General features: G+C 38.1%; 3 protein-coding genes across 4 annotated transcripts; 2 read left to right on the top strand and 1 right to left on the bottom strand.

The window, feature by feature from the left end:
- The first annotated feature begins 438 nt into the window (after nucleotides 1-438).
- LOC125221866 (phosphatidylinositol 4-phosphate 5-kinase 9) lies at nucleotides 439-7,851 on the top strand. 2 transcript variants are annotated; one of them, XM_048124175.1, is made up of 10 exons: nucleotides 439-600; nucleotides 819-873; nucleotides 1,269-2,584; nucleotides 3,006-3,173; nucleotides 3,884-4,049; nucleotides 4,795-4,905; nucleotides 5,587-5,774; nucleotides 6,258-6,415; nucleotides 6,673-6,835; nucleotides 7,340-7,851. In XM_048124175.1, the coding sequence occupies exons 3-10, from the start codon at nucleotides 1,314-1,316 to the stop codon at nucleotides 7,614-7,616; spliced, it is 2,502 nt and encodes an 833-aa protein (XP_047980132.1). In that variant the 5' UTR covers nucleotides 439-600; nucleotides 819-873; nucleotides 1,269-1,313; the 3' UTR covers nucleotides 7,617-7,851. The 2 variants fall into 2 exon arrangements, with proteins under 2 accessions (XP_047980132.1, XP_047980133.1); XM_048124176.1 differs by lacking the exon at nucleotides 819-873.
- Nucleotides 7,852-8,086: 235 nt separating this feature from the next.
- On the bottom strand, nucleotides 8,087-11,153 carry LOC125221867 (splicing factor 3A subunit 2-like). Its single transcript, XM_048124177.1, has 8 exons — nucleotides 11,038-11,153; nucleotides 10,761-10,924; nucleotides 10,517-10,686; nucleotides 9,846-9,922; nucleotides 9,439-9,504; nucleotides 9,228-9,302; nucleotides 9,062-9,136; nucleotides 8,087-8,897 (listed from the first exon to the last, which is right to left on the bottom strand). The coding sequence occupies exons 2-8, from the start codon at nucleotides 10,910-10,912 to the stop codon at nucleotides 8,529-8,531; spliced, it is 984 nt and encodes a 327-aa protein (XP_047980134.1). The 5' UTR covers nucleotides 10,913-10,924; nucleotides 11,038-11,153; the 3' UTR covers nucleotides 8,087-8,528.
- Nucleotides 11,154-11,162: 9 nt separating this feature from the next.
- LOC125221868 (30S ribosomal protein S16-2, chloroplastic/mitochondrial-like) lies at nucleotides 11,163-12,448 on the top strand. Its single transcript, XM_048124178.1, has 3 exons — nucleotides 11,163-11,298; nucleotides 11,507-11,552; nucleotides 12,091-12,448. The coding sequence occupies exons 1-3, from the start codon at nucleotides 11,166-11,168 to the stop codon at nucleotides 12,299-12,301; spliced, it is 390 nt and encodes a 129-aa protein (XP_047980135.1). The 5' UTR covers nucleotides 11,163-11,165; the 3' UTR covers nucleotides 12,302-12,448.
- Nucleotides 12,449-12,470: the final 22 nt, after the last annotated feature.

Genomic DNA, 12,470 nt, shown 5'->3' with positions numbered 1-12,470 from the left:
GTGAAACGGAGGGAAAACTAAACAGTACTCCCTCCGTTCCACAATAATAGAGGCATTTCATTTTCTGCATTTGTTTTGAAAAAATGATATTAAATAGTTAAAATGGAGAGAGAGAGTAAAGTAAGATATAGAATAATGTAGAGAAGAGTCTTATCTACAATATTCTCTCTCTTATTTTACTTTTTCTCCATTTTAATTATTTATAATTTATTTTTTAAAATGAGTGTGCAAAATAAAATGTTTCGGTTATTATGGAAGTAACAGAGGGAGTATATGAAACCAAAAATTGTACAAAATGGAATTTGATAGAGACCTATGGACCATAAAATTGACCATTCAATAAAAAATAAAAAAATTACTAGAAATAATACAATATACACAAGAGATGGTGGTTGATGTGATAAGATATTTAACGTTAGTTTAATATCCACAAAGCAATTTGCAGTTTTAAGTCATTTCAGTTTAACTGAGTTTATTGGGATTCGACTCCTTCGCAATTTTTCTTCTTTTAGCAGGATCGAATCCATCTGAAAAGAGTTCAGCTGCACACAATTGCTGCTCAATTCTCATCATTATTCTCTCTCTTCCGCTGCATTAAAGGTTTTTTTTTTTTTTCAATTCTCATTTTCCCTTCTGCGATTCTTCGTGTGTTGACTAGTTTGTTTTGTTTTGAAGTCAAGATTTTGGGGTTTTCTTTTTAATTTTCGCCTTTTTTTGTAAAACAAGTATTTTCGATCTTATTATCGTACAGTATTATGTTGAAGATTGGTTTAGGGAGGTCAACGTATGTATGAGTTAATTTGGCTCACACTCCGCAGGAAGAAGAGAGAGAAGTTCGAGCGCAGCAGCTGAGAAGCTAAAACCGCAGTACCAGTACGATTTTTTTGGGGTTTCTTTTTGACTGTTCTTACTTTGTTTTTTCCTAGTGTTTTTTTGTGGTTTAACTTTAATCATGAGTAATTTTTAAGTTTCCCCCCTCCTTTCAATCCAGTTATTGCATATTGATTCGAATTGAATTATTTGGTAGTGAGTCAATTGACATTTTGCTTTTGTTATCATTGATATTCTGATATGTTTAGAATGGAGAAATTGGACTAAGAAAATTAAATGTGGGTGGGATCTGTTTTTGTTTCTCTGTGTAGTCTTCCAACCTGCTTTGTTTTCAATTACATTGGCCGAGTGTTTGGGAAGTTGGTGTGCTAAACTCATTTTATTTTATGAAAAAGTGACTCTTTTCGGAAGATATTTTGAAGTGCATTCCTTTTCAGGATCTCACGAGAGCATTTGACGGCTGAAACTCTTGAGCATTATGCATGTCTGGCCCTGGGGCCACTGCGAGTAATGTTGAAAGAGGACTCTCTATATCTAACCGGACAAAGTCACTTGATTCCTCCATATCTAATGAGAAAAGCTGTATAAATGAATCTAATGGAGAGGTTTCTCGTTCTTCGTTAGAAACTTTCAGCTTTAGAACTGGAAAGATCTTATTGGGCAATGGAGAGTCTTATTCTGGATTCCTGCATGGCAATGTGCCGGAGGGGGCAGGGGATTATGTCTGGTCAGATGGTTGTAAATATGAGGGTGAGTGGAGAAGTGGGATGAGGCATGGGCATGGAAAACTTCAATGGCCATCTGGTGCCATCTATGAAGGTGAGTTTTCAGGTGGCTATATGCATGGTAATGGAACGTATACTAGACCTGACAAACTGACCTATAAGGGTCGGTGGCGGTTGAATTTAAAGCATGGTTTGGGGTATCAAGATTTCCCAAACCGAGATGTGTTTGAAGGATCATGGATCCAGGGTTCCCCAGAAGGACCTGGGAAGTACACTTGGTCCAACAGAAATGTGTATTCGGGAAATATGAAAGGGGGCAAAATGTCCGGTAAGGGAACTCTCACTTGGATTAATGGTGATTCATATGAAGGCAACTGGTTGAATGGTATGATGCATGGGTTTGGAGTATACACATGGGTTGATGGTGGTTGCTATGTTGGAACTTGGACACGGGGGCTGAAGGATGGGAAAGGTACATTTTATCCAAATGGCAGGAAGCTTCCAGCTAGTCAGCAGTTGTATCTCAATGCTTTGAGAAAAAAAGGACTGCTACCCGACCATAGAAAGCAGAATCAGGTTTCCCATATTCAACATGAAACGGCAACAGATTTGGGAGATGCTAAGGTTGGTTCGAACCGAGCTTCTGTTGAGAATGCATCTGATAAACTCTCCAAGGGAGGCCTACTACATCTGGAACAATCTCACACCTCAAATGTGTCCCTTGAAAGGCGTTGGAGCCTTGAGGTATCCATTGAGAAAGTTTTAGGGCATGTGAGATCATCGAGTGTCTCTGATAGCATTCTGGGAGGTGAAGAAGATGAAGACTTGACTTCTCCAATACTGGAAAGAGAATACATGCAAGGGGTACTGATCACTGAAATCGTATTAAACAACCGCTTTTCACCAACCTCAAGAAGAGCAAATAGGCGGCAAAAGAAACTTGCAAGAGAAATAAAGAGGCCAGGCGAACAAATTATCAAAGGCCATAGGAGTTATGATTTGATGTTAAGTTTGCAGCTCGGAATTAGGTAAGAATATATATTAACAGGAACAAAATATACAGTATGTCATACCAGATGGCTTTTATAGCAATTTTTATTTCTTAAAGATCATCCAAAGTTGCATCTGCATCTATGCATGGAATCAACAAAGCCATCAAAATAAGATGAAGTGCTCATCTCATTCTTTTGCATTATCATAAAGCCAGTTATTGTTCTATCATATGGAGTTCTGTAACTAATAATTCTTAGAGGTAGTTTTTCAGGCCTATGAAGTTTGGTTGATAGGAGAACTGATTGTTTTTCAGATTTCATTTGTTGAGCACAACTGATTTCTGATAGTGTACCTCAGATACAACTATCATTTATTTCTCCATACTATGTCTGATATTCACTATCTTCTTGACCTGTTTCATAAATCAATACTTAAGAGCTGTCATAATATGGTCAGATATACTGTGGGTAAAATTACCCCCATACAAAGGCGAGAAGTCAGGACTACTGATTTCGGTCCTCGTGCCAGCTTTTGGATGAATTTTCCTAAAGAAGGCTCACAGTTGACACCTTCGCATCAGTCTGAGGATTTCAAGTGGAAAGATTATTGCCCTATGGTTTTCAGGTTTGTCCTGGAGCATCACATCCTTTTCATCTTATCAGCTGTTGGATGCCAATTTTCTTGTTATGGATACTTGTGAGATTAGTGAAGTCTTTTAATTTTTTGTTTCATCGTTTCATGCCTCTGTTTCACATCTTTGTGCCCTCATATGGTTTCTTATCATTTATAGTACTCCCTCCGTCCCTCAAAAGCAGGGATGGAGCCAGGAATTTGTAAAAAAGGAGGATAATTTACCTATGAAGAAAATTTAAGAATTTGAGGAGGGGCATTTAGTAAAAAATTAAAAGAAATAAATTTTATTATAGACAATATATATATGGAGAAAAAAAATTGAGGTGGGGCAAATGCCCCTCTTAACACCTTACTAGATCCGCCCCTGCTCAAAAGTATGAACTGTTTCCTTATTAGTCCGTCCCTGAAAAGTATGAACTTTCTAATTTTTGGAATAGTTAACAACACATTTCCCCTACTCATCATTTTATTTACAACTTATACCATTACACTACACTACTAATGATGTGGAGCCCACTCTCCACTAACACTACTTACACTACTTACACGAACCAAATGTTCATGCTTTTCAGGGATGGAGAAAGCATAAAAATGGATTTATGTGTCGCTTTAACTGAAACAATTACACAGTCTCCTACTGGCTTAATTTCCTCCTTTTACTTTGCTTTTGTTCCCATCAATGTTCTTCTTTTCCTTTACAGAAACCTGAGAGAGTTGTTTGGAATTGATGCTGCTGACTACATGATGTCAATCTGTGGAAATGATGCCCTAAGAGAACTTTCATCTCCGGGGAAGAGTGGCAGTGTCTTTTTCCTGTCTCAAGATGATCGTTTTATGATCAAAACACTGCGGAAGTCTGAAGTTAAGGTTCAATATCTGATCTGAAAACCTCTTACTGTCTTGCTCTGAATTTCTTTATACCTTACTTATATTGCATTGTCTGAATGTTACAAACTGCATTTCCCATTTTCGTTATTACTATTTTGTTTGGTTCCAAAGAGGCTGATTGGTGGGCTGAAAACTAAGCTTCATTAAATTATTTGTTTCTATATTCACATAAGTTGTGCCTGCAAGACTTCAATATATAAAATTAAGAACAAAAATATTTAGGTATTCGGTCTGATTTATTTGCTCGAGGCACACACGTACATAATGGGTTTGTTGAAGTATTCTAATCATTAAATCAGGCTTAATATAATATATGAGTATCATGAAAGATTTGGGGGTTGCACTTGACTGAAGACCACTGCATCTCCAAAGTAGATCCGCCCGTGGGTAGAGAAATGTGTAAGAACTGATTTCACAGGATAGGATGACTTCATTCAACTGAAAGTCTGCTTTTAGACTATAATATTACCCTGATAGATAATTGAAGCAATTAAAATAAGGATGGAAGATATAAATTAAGTTATTCAATAAAGAAAAGTAGAAATGAGAATGCTAGTAATATCTACAAGGAAATTGTGGAGCTAAAAAAATGGAGAAGAATGAAGAAATTTCGAGATTTATAAACCTTCAAATTAGCTTGTACCTTGTGTATGATCATTTTAAAGCATATTGTATTCTTCTGCCAGAGCTATTATGAATTTATGACCAATGATCTCACTTGTAGGTTCTGCTGCGGATGCTTCCAAACTATCATAATCATGTGCGCAGATATGATAATACCCTCATAACAAAGTTTTTTGGTCTTCACAGGATTAAACCTTCTAGTGGTCAAAAGGTAAGGGAGATTATGACAAATTTCTTTGTGCTACTAATATCCCATCATGACATCTTTTTCTTTTCTAATATCAAACTCCTGTATGATTATAATCAGAATAACTCAGATTTTTCCAAGCTTAACAGATGTTTAAATAACCTCACTCAATAATGAAACCTCTAATATTTATATAAAAACAGCAGAAAGACACCTACAATGGAAATGACCTCCCCTACTTATTGATAGTACCGTTGAAATAACTATTTCTGCTTCACTTGAGTTACAGTTAAATATTGTGCTCAGTTATTCCCATAGAAACTACCTATGCTATGATGGATCCAAAATGTTTGTATAGATCACCAATAGATTTTGTCCTTTAATTCTCCAATTCAGGGATAACATGTGTTTATGATATCAATGACATTCTGTTTAAAACAGGAAAAGGTGAGATAATTTGGGCCCCTCTTCTGTTTACGTCTTCAAGGTCTTATCCACAATTCATATGTATTATGTATAACTGTTGGTGGATTGATGGCCCAGTAACTACTGGCCTCTTACACATTGTGGTTGCACTATAAGCACCAGTGATAAAACCTATTCTTCTGCAACACTTTCTTCAGGCAATTATGTCTGTGTTGGTTTTGCTTAATGAACTTGCTTTACTCTCTCATTGTTATGCCAAACCTCCTTACCAATTTGCAGTTTCGCTTTGTTGTGATGGGGAATATGTTCTGCACGGAGTTACGAATCCATCGAAGATTTGATCTTAAAGGTTCTTCATTGGGGCGATCTGCTGACAAAGTTGAAATTGAAGAGAATACTATACTTAAAGATCTGGATTTGAACTACTCCTTCTATTTGGAACCAACTTGGCGAGATGCACTTCTAGAGTAAGTGGGGTTTTATCCTTTTTCTTGGTTTTTCTCTATTTCCATGCTATGGCCATCCCTCACTAATAAAATTCATAGTTTCTAGTCTTCTTTTGTTATCATAGAACTCCATCTTTGATATCTGTAGATATGGATATTCAACTTTTCTTAAAAATGCCATCACCAAGATTTTACCATTTAGGTCCTAGTGATTTGGCTTATCATTGCTTTCCAATAAAATAATTTTCCCAGAAAATTAATACGCACCATCCAATCAAATTTTGATCCCAAATCCAACTTTTATTTTATTGTATTCAGTGTAACAGAGACTAATCCTCAACTGTTTAGAGATTAAAAGACCTAAGTTTTGTTTTGACTTGGCATGCTTGTATTTGGTGTTTTTTTCATGGTCAGTTTTGTTCTTTTTCTATGTGATAATAGAGTGAACTTACCTGGCTTACTTGATAACACAGTAGCTCTGCTATTTGATTCATCTACATGCAGGCAGATCAAAATAGACAGCAAATTCTTGGAATCAGAGGACATAATGGATTACAGCTTGTTACTCGGAGTTCATTATCGAGCACCACAACATCTACGCTCTCTAATGTCTTATAGCCAGCGCATCTCTGTGGATGCATTGGGGATCGTCGCTGAAGATGGTAAGTTCGGCATGTTCAACCACTCATTAGATCTGGAGTGTATTGAACTTGTGTACATCTTCAAATGGACAGTCGCATTAGTATTTGATTTTCCGCTTCTTGCTTTAAGTAAAATTCATGTAGGAAACTACCTTGCATAGGACACAGCATGCCAATATTCTAATATCCATGCCAAAAGCATAATGCGTACTATTCAACTTCGAACTTTCCAAGTTTCTGATGATCTTCTCCCTTTTGATGCTGATTAAAACCTCAAGAGTCCATGGAGGATGAAATATCACCACAAGGCCTTGTTTTGGTCCCACGCAGTTCTGACGACAGTAGTGTGGTTACGGGACCACATATTAGAGGCAGCCGACTGCGTGCATCATCCTCAACTGGGGATGAGGAAGTAGATCTTCTCCTCCCGGGAACAGCAAGGTAATACAATGTAACTGAACGTTTTAGTATTTTAGTCTTCACTAATTGTTTTAAATTTGAAAGCTTATTACTAGATTAGATCTCTTTAGTAGAGGCAATTCATTAAGGTCCATGAGTATAGAGAGGTTAGTTTCACTATCTCAATGAGGTGGGAAGGCTCTATACATGTGAGGTTCCTCTAGGATGAAATGATGAACCATATCACAATTTTCCAGATTTTACTGAACATCATCTTAAACAATAATTGAATTAGAGGGATTGTGTGAGATATCTTCTCTGTTCAAAGCTGTTTGAAAAGGTAGAATGTTATATGGAGTTTTAACCATAGGTAAGTAGGTATTCTAATACCACGGAAGTCTGTCTCTGACTTTGGATGTTAGAACTATAGTCTTAACATTGAAACCACAATAACAACAAGATATGCAAGCCTTATACTTGTACAAACGACTGGACCAACATTTTTCCATGCAGCATATCTCTGTCATACTAAGATTTTTTTAACAGGCTCCAGATCCAACTTGGGGTGAATATGCCAGCAAGAGCCGAGAAACTTCATGGGGATGATGCTAGGGAAGCTTTTCAGGAGGTTTATGACGTGGTCTTATATTTGGGCATTATCGATATCCTGCAAGAGTACAATATAACTAAAAAGATAGAACATGCCTACAAATCCGTGCAATTTGATTCGGTGAAGATCTCTGCTGTTGACCCGAAATTCTACTCAGAACGCTTTCTGGAATTCATCCAAAAGGTGTTTCCATCAAATGGTGTCCCAGGATAGAACACCCAAGCGATCTTCTCATTGTCATTTTGGGCAATGAAGACAGCCAGTTTTTCCAACCATAAAAAAGCTGCCGGTGGAAATCTTTTTTGCTGGCTGAATATTTGTGGATCTTGCTAATAGGTTGAGCAGAGCTGATCGACTCTATTCTGAGTCCATGCATAAACTCTGTAATTTTGTTATTGTATTCTACGAACTACCCTAGTAAATAAACACTTATATTTAATTTGTCAAATTTCAACAATCCCAGCTACTTGACAGTAGATGTATCATATTATTTGATAATATATAGCTGCACTGAGAAACTATGGCTGTTAGTTTAAATTTTCCCGCTTAAAAAAACAAATCACTTGAGAGTTCTATATTTTGCTTAACAAGGCAAGGCCTCTCGTTTGATTGAAGATACTACTAAATATACATATCAAATGTAGACATGCTTTTGAGTTGTTGCAGTATTAAAAGCGAACGAGTAGTAAAAGCAATCTCAATGACGACATGCCAGCCAAATGTGGACAATAAGGTTGCAGCAAAATGAGGAATTCGTCAACAGTGAAGGCCTGAAGAAAACTACTTGAGATGGTAGTAGAATACAATTTCCTTTTTCAACAAGGCCAATCAGCATATAATGAGGCTATAAGGTCTTCTATTGATACAACATGGACCATATCTATCCTCACAGCGCGGTTTTACAAAAATGCTTCAAAGACGCAGAAATCAAACTGCAATCACACTCGCACCAGAAAACGATTCCTTCAATTCAATCTTTATTGCCCCCACTCCACACTAGTATTGCATCCAAGATGACCACTGTCCACCATCGTAGGTTTCTGTTGTATAAATGAAACAGCCTTACACCAGAAGATTTCTGTCATATAACATCTATCACACAGAATGTGTAGCAGATTTGAGGGTTCAACCCATGTTAGGTGGAGGGGGTTGGTACATTCCAGGACCCTGCATTTGCTGCCCAGGGAAACCTTGAGGAGGTGGCATAGGAGGCCTTCCCATTTGTGCACCAGGGGTAAAATTTGCCATATGACCACTGCCAACAGGGGGAGGAGGTGGGGCGGGCAGATTTCCACCAGGAGGCATAGGCCTTGGCCCATTGGTTAGAGGAGGAGGAGGTAAGGATCCAGGCATTGGAGGCCTAGGAGGATTACCACTTGGTGGTGCTGGAGGGGGTCCTTGTGGAGGAGGTGGTGGCAGCAAAGTCCCATTAGCTGCAGGAGGAGGTTGAGGTTTATTTGCCTCTGGTGGTTTCGTCTTAAAGTACAACTGCAACTGCACATTCCACAAAGAAAACATGATTAAGGTATAAGATTCTCAAGTGTAAGATACCAGTGATGTGCAGCCTTCATCAGTTAACCTAGGACCAAGCTAGGTAACTAGGTGTGTAGTATCATTTATACCATGATATGTACACTTTTAAAAGAAGTGGTTCATACCGTGAACATCTTTGAGTCTGGATCCCAGTGGGAGAAGAATTTGGGAGTTGACTTGTCAATCTCTATACTCGGAACCTAAAAGATAAACATCAAGGGATGAGCTTACCAGAATTAGTAATTGACTATATGCATACATACTGCATTTATAGTGGGAATGAATTATTACCTTGAAAGCTATAATTTCATATGGTTCAGCAGCAAACAATAGGTATTGATACCTTTTATCGAACGGCTGAACTTTCTGCAATTTCATCCAGAGTTGCGTGAATATAAATGGAAACGCATTGATAAAAAGAATTTGAGCAACAAGAGAATCAGTACAAGTAACCGGTACTCAATATCAGATGTATAAGGCTAGCTGCAGCGAAAGAAGGTACCTGCTCAAAGGATGACATAAACCGATGTCTTGGCTTTGTATTGTCCTCAATCTCAGGATATTCTATCTGGAATGACCAAATCATAGAAATACTTCAGAAAGTACATTATTAATTTCTGGCTGTCAATGTCACAATGTGACATACTAAGAAGCAGAAATTGATGTCAATTCTAAACTCATGTCTGTTTTTTGGCATCCTATGCCCCATGCTGAGGCTATACAAGAATGATATCGTAGTAATAAGCTGCAATAAGGAGGTGCCTTACAACAAATTTTCAAAATAAACCAGAAGCGCACAAATAAGAAAGAAAACACTTGCTACATATGTGAACACTGATTCTAATAGAATATCAAGCATGGCTATTTTGATTTGCATGATAAAACATACAAAAAGCACATAATGCAAACCTGGAAAAGCAGTGACCTCTGTTTGGTCTCTGGGTCAAATTGCTTGGTCACACGATATCCAGGCCGACCAATTTTAACTGCCACAGCAAGAACAAGTCTTAACTACACAGTAGGATGGTATGAAGGGAAAACTGAATAATTGCTTAACCATATAAATTAATCATAAGTACAGAACTAAATCAGTAAAAGAATGACCCTGGACAGATACAACAACCAAACACAAACAATATCAAACACCTATGCACTATTAAGCTTCAGTGACTTAGCAACAAATTGTCAACGGTTCCAATTATTATGAGAATTCTACAAAATGTAATTTGGACTCCAAAAATATTACAGAGTAGTTAATTTCTCAAATGTTACTTTTATACTGTTAAGAAGTTATATCAGGCACATTGCTTGATGAAAACAATAAATGCATGATCAATTTCAATAAAACAGATACTTCTTTTCATATATTCACAAATTCACGGCGCAAATAAGTAGTACTCCATAAACTAACGCGTTAGAAAATAACTTTCTACAATCGAAGCATTTGAATGATGGGGACAAAAATAATACTCCTACCAAAAAACAATTAGAAAAGCCTAGGCGAAATAAAGCAATACTGGAAACAGCAATTCATCGACAAATTAAAACGTTGATTAAAAGCAAATGGATTGATCATTTACCAACTTTCTTCAGATTGACTTTGCGCTTATGAGGTTGCGGCTGAGCCGGAGCTTCTTTGGCTTCACGAGCTGCTCGCTTAGCCAAGTTGGTCTGGTGACGCTTTCCCTGTGTGTGCGCCAAGTAATTCCCCTCATTGTTGTGCAAGGTCAAGCAGAGCTTACACTCGTAGCTGCAACAAGATCACGTCAAAGAACGCGAATCAAAAGAAGAAAGCACTTAGGCGCTAAATTCTAGGGTTTTTACCTTCCAAGGTGATTGCGCATGAAATAGGGATCTTTGGCCAAATCAATGGTTTCGAGGGCAAGTCGGCGGAGCCGCTCCCTTCGGTCGATGGCCTCATTCTGAGCGGTAGCGGCGCCTCCGCTTCCCGGCTTCGAACCCCACTCCCTGTCCATTTCTGTGTAAATCTGCGCGGAATGGAGGAGATGAGAGAGATAAACGGCATAATAAAAGTCAAATTATTGTTTAAGAATGGGCCCGAGTTTATGGGCCTAACAAAGAAGCCCAAATATCCGCTTACACAACAACAAAAGTTAGATCGGTAGAGATTGCTCCTCTCTGGTTTCGATTAGCTAAATTTGTGTTCCGGAAACCAAACCCTCTTTTGAGCTTTCCCCCTTTGGAATTCACTCTCGCACGCAGTTAAAGATGGCAGTACGATTGAGGCTGTCGAGATTTGGATGTAGGAACAAGCCATTCTACAGATTGATGGCTGCAGATAGCCGATCTCCTAGAGACGGCAAACATTTGGAAGTGTTGGGCTACTACAACCCCCTTCCTGGTAACCCTAGAATTTATTTTAATTACGCAACTGCTTCAATTTTTTGTTGAGTCCCGATATACATTGTTTTTATTCGAAAAATATTATTTGCGATTCTCATCCTCAGATTCTATGCGCTTTACGCTGCGTAATTCCTTGTACAGAGCTGATTGCAGCTTCAGTTCTATCTACAAAAGGCTAATCAGCTTTGATTTGCAATATTATGCAGGTCAGGATGGCGGCAAACGAATGGGAGTTAACTTTGACAGGGTGAAGTAAGTGGCTTTATAGCACTAGTTCATTTCAAACTTGTTCATTTTTTAAGAATCATCTCACGACTTCTCTTTGCTGACATTTTGATTGTTGGATAAAATATAGGAGAGTCTCACACTCAAATTACCCAAAATTGTACTACTAGTATTTTCAATTTTTTGTGTTAACAATCGAATTTTGGCTAGCTAGTGTCCGAAGATGCGATACTCTCCAGTTATGGTTAGCAGCTGTGTGAATTAACTCAACTTCCATTTTTCTTTCTGGATATCCCTCTTGTTCATGTTGGGTGCCTTGTACTATCAACTTCTCGTCAGCGGGCCAATTTACATAAACATGGATTAAGTACACATTTTAGGTTAATTTTGGTCACATAACTTCAAGATAGAAGAGTTATCTACCCTACCAAACTGCCCCTTAGTATTGGTGTTAACATCATAGATTTTCAGATTTATTCAAGCTTCCACGGACAGTAAAAGAGAGTATATGTTTGCTAAAGTGCACGAATGTTCCGATATCCTGATGTCTCCAATCACCATACAGGTACTGGCTTTCCGTTGGCGCACAGCCCTCTGATCCTGTTCAGCGCCTTCTATTTCGAGCAGGCTTATTACCCCCACCTCCCATGCTAGCAATGGGACGGAAAGGAGGCGCACGAGACATGCGCCCAGTTGATCCACTGAGTGGGCGTTTTATGACAGAGGCGATGCAAGTAAAGCAGAAAGTTGATGATGGTGAGAGTGAGAGTTGTTGACATTTCAGGCTTAAGATATAAGTTGGTGCATTGTTGACCTTTTTTGTCATGTATGCCTTCCCTGAACATGGACTAGAGGGATATCCAGAAAAAATGGTTTGTATCAACCTTTCTTATGCTTAGTAGATCATTATCAGCTTTTTCCTAGCTGGTTTGTTGGTTGTGATTA

Source organism: Salvia hispanica, chromosome 4 (genome assembly GCF_023119035.1).
Source record: "Salvia hispanica cultivar TCC Black 2014 chromosome 4, UniMelb_Shisp_WGS_1.0, whole genome shotgun sequence".
Taxonomy (NCBI): Eukaryota; Viridiplantae; Streptophyta; class Magnoliopsida; order Lamiales; family Lamiaceae; genus Salvia; species Salvia hispanica.
The sequence above is the reverse complement of the archived record's forward strand: the minus strand, read 5'-3'. Positions and strand labels throughout refer to the sequence as shown.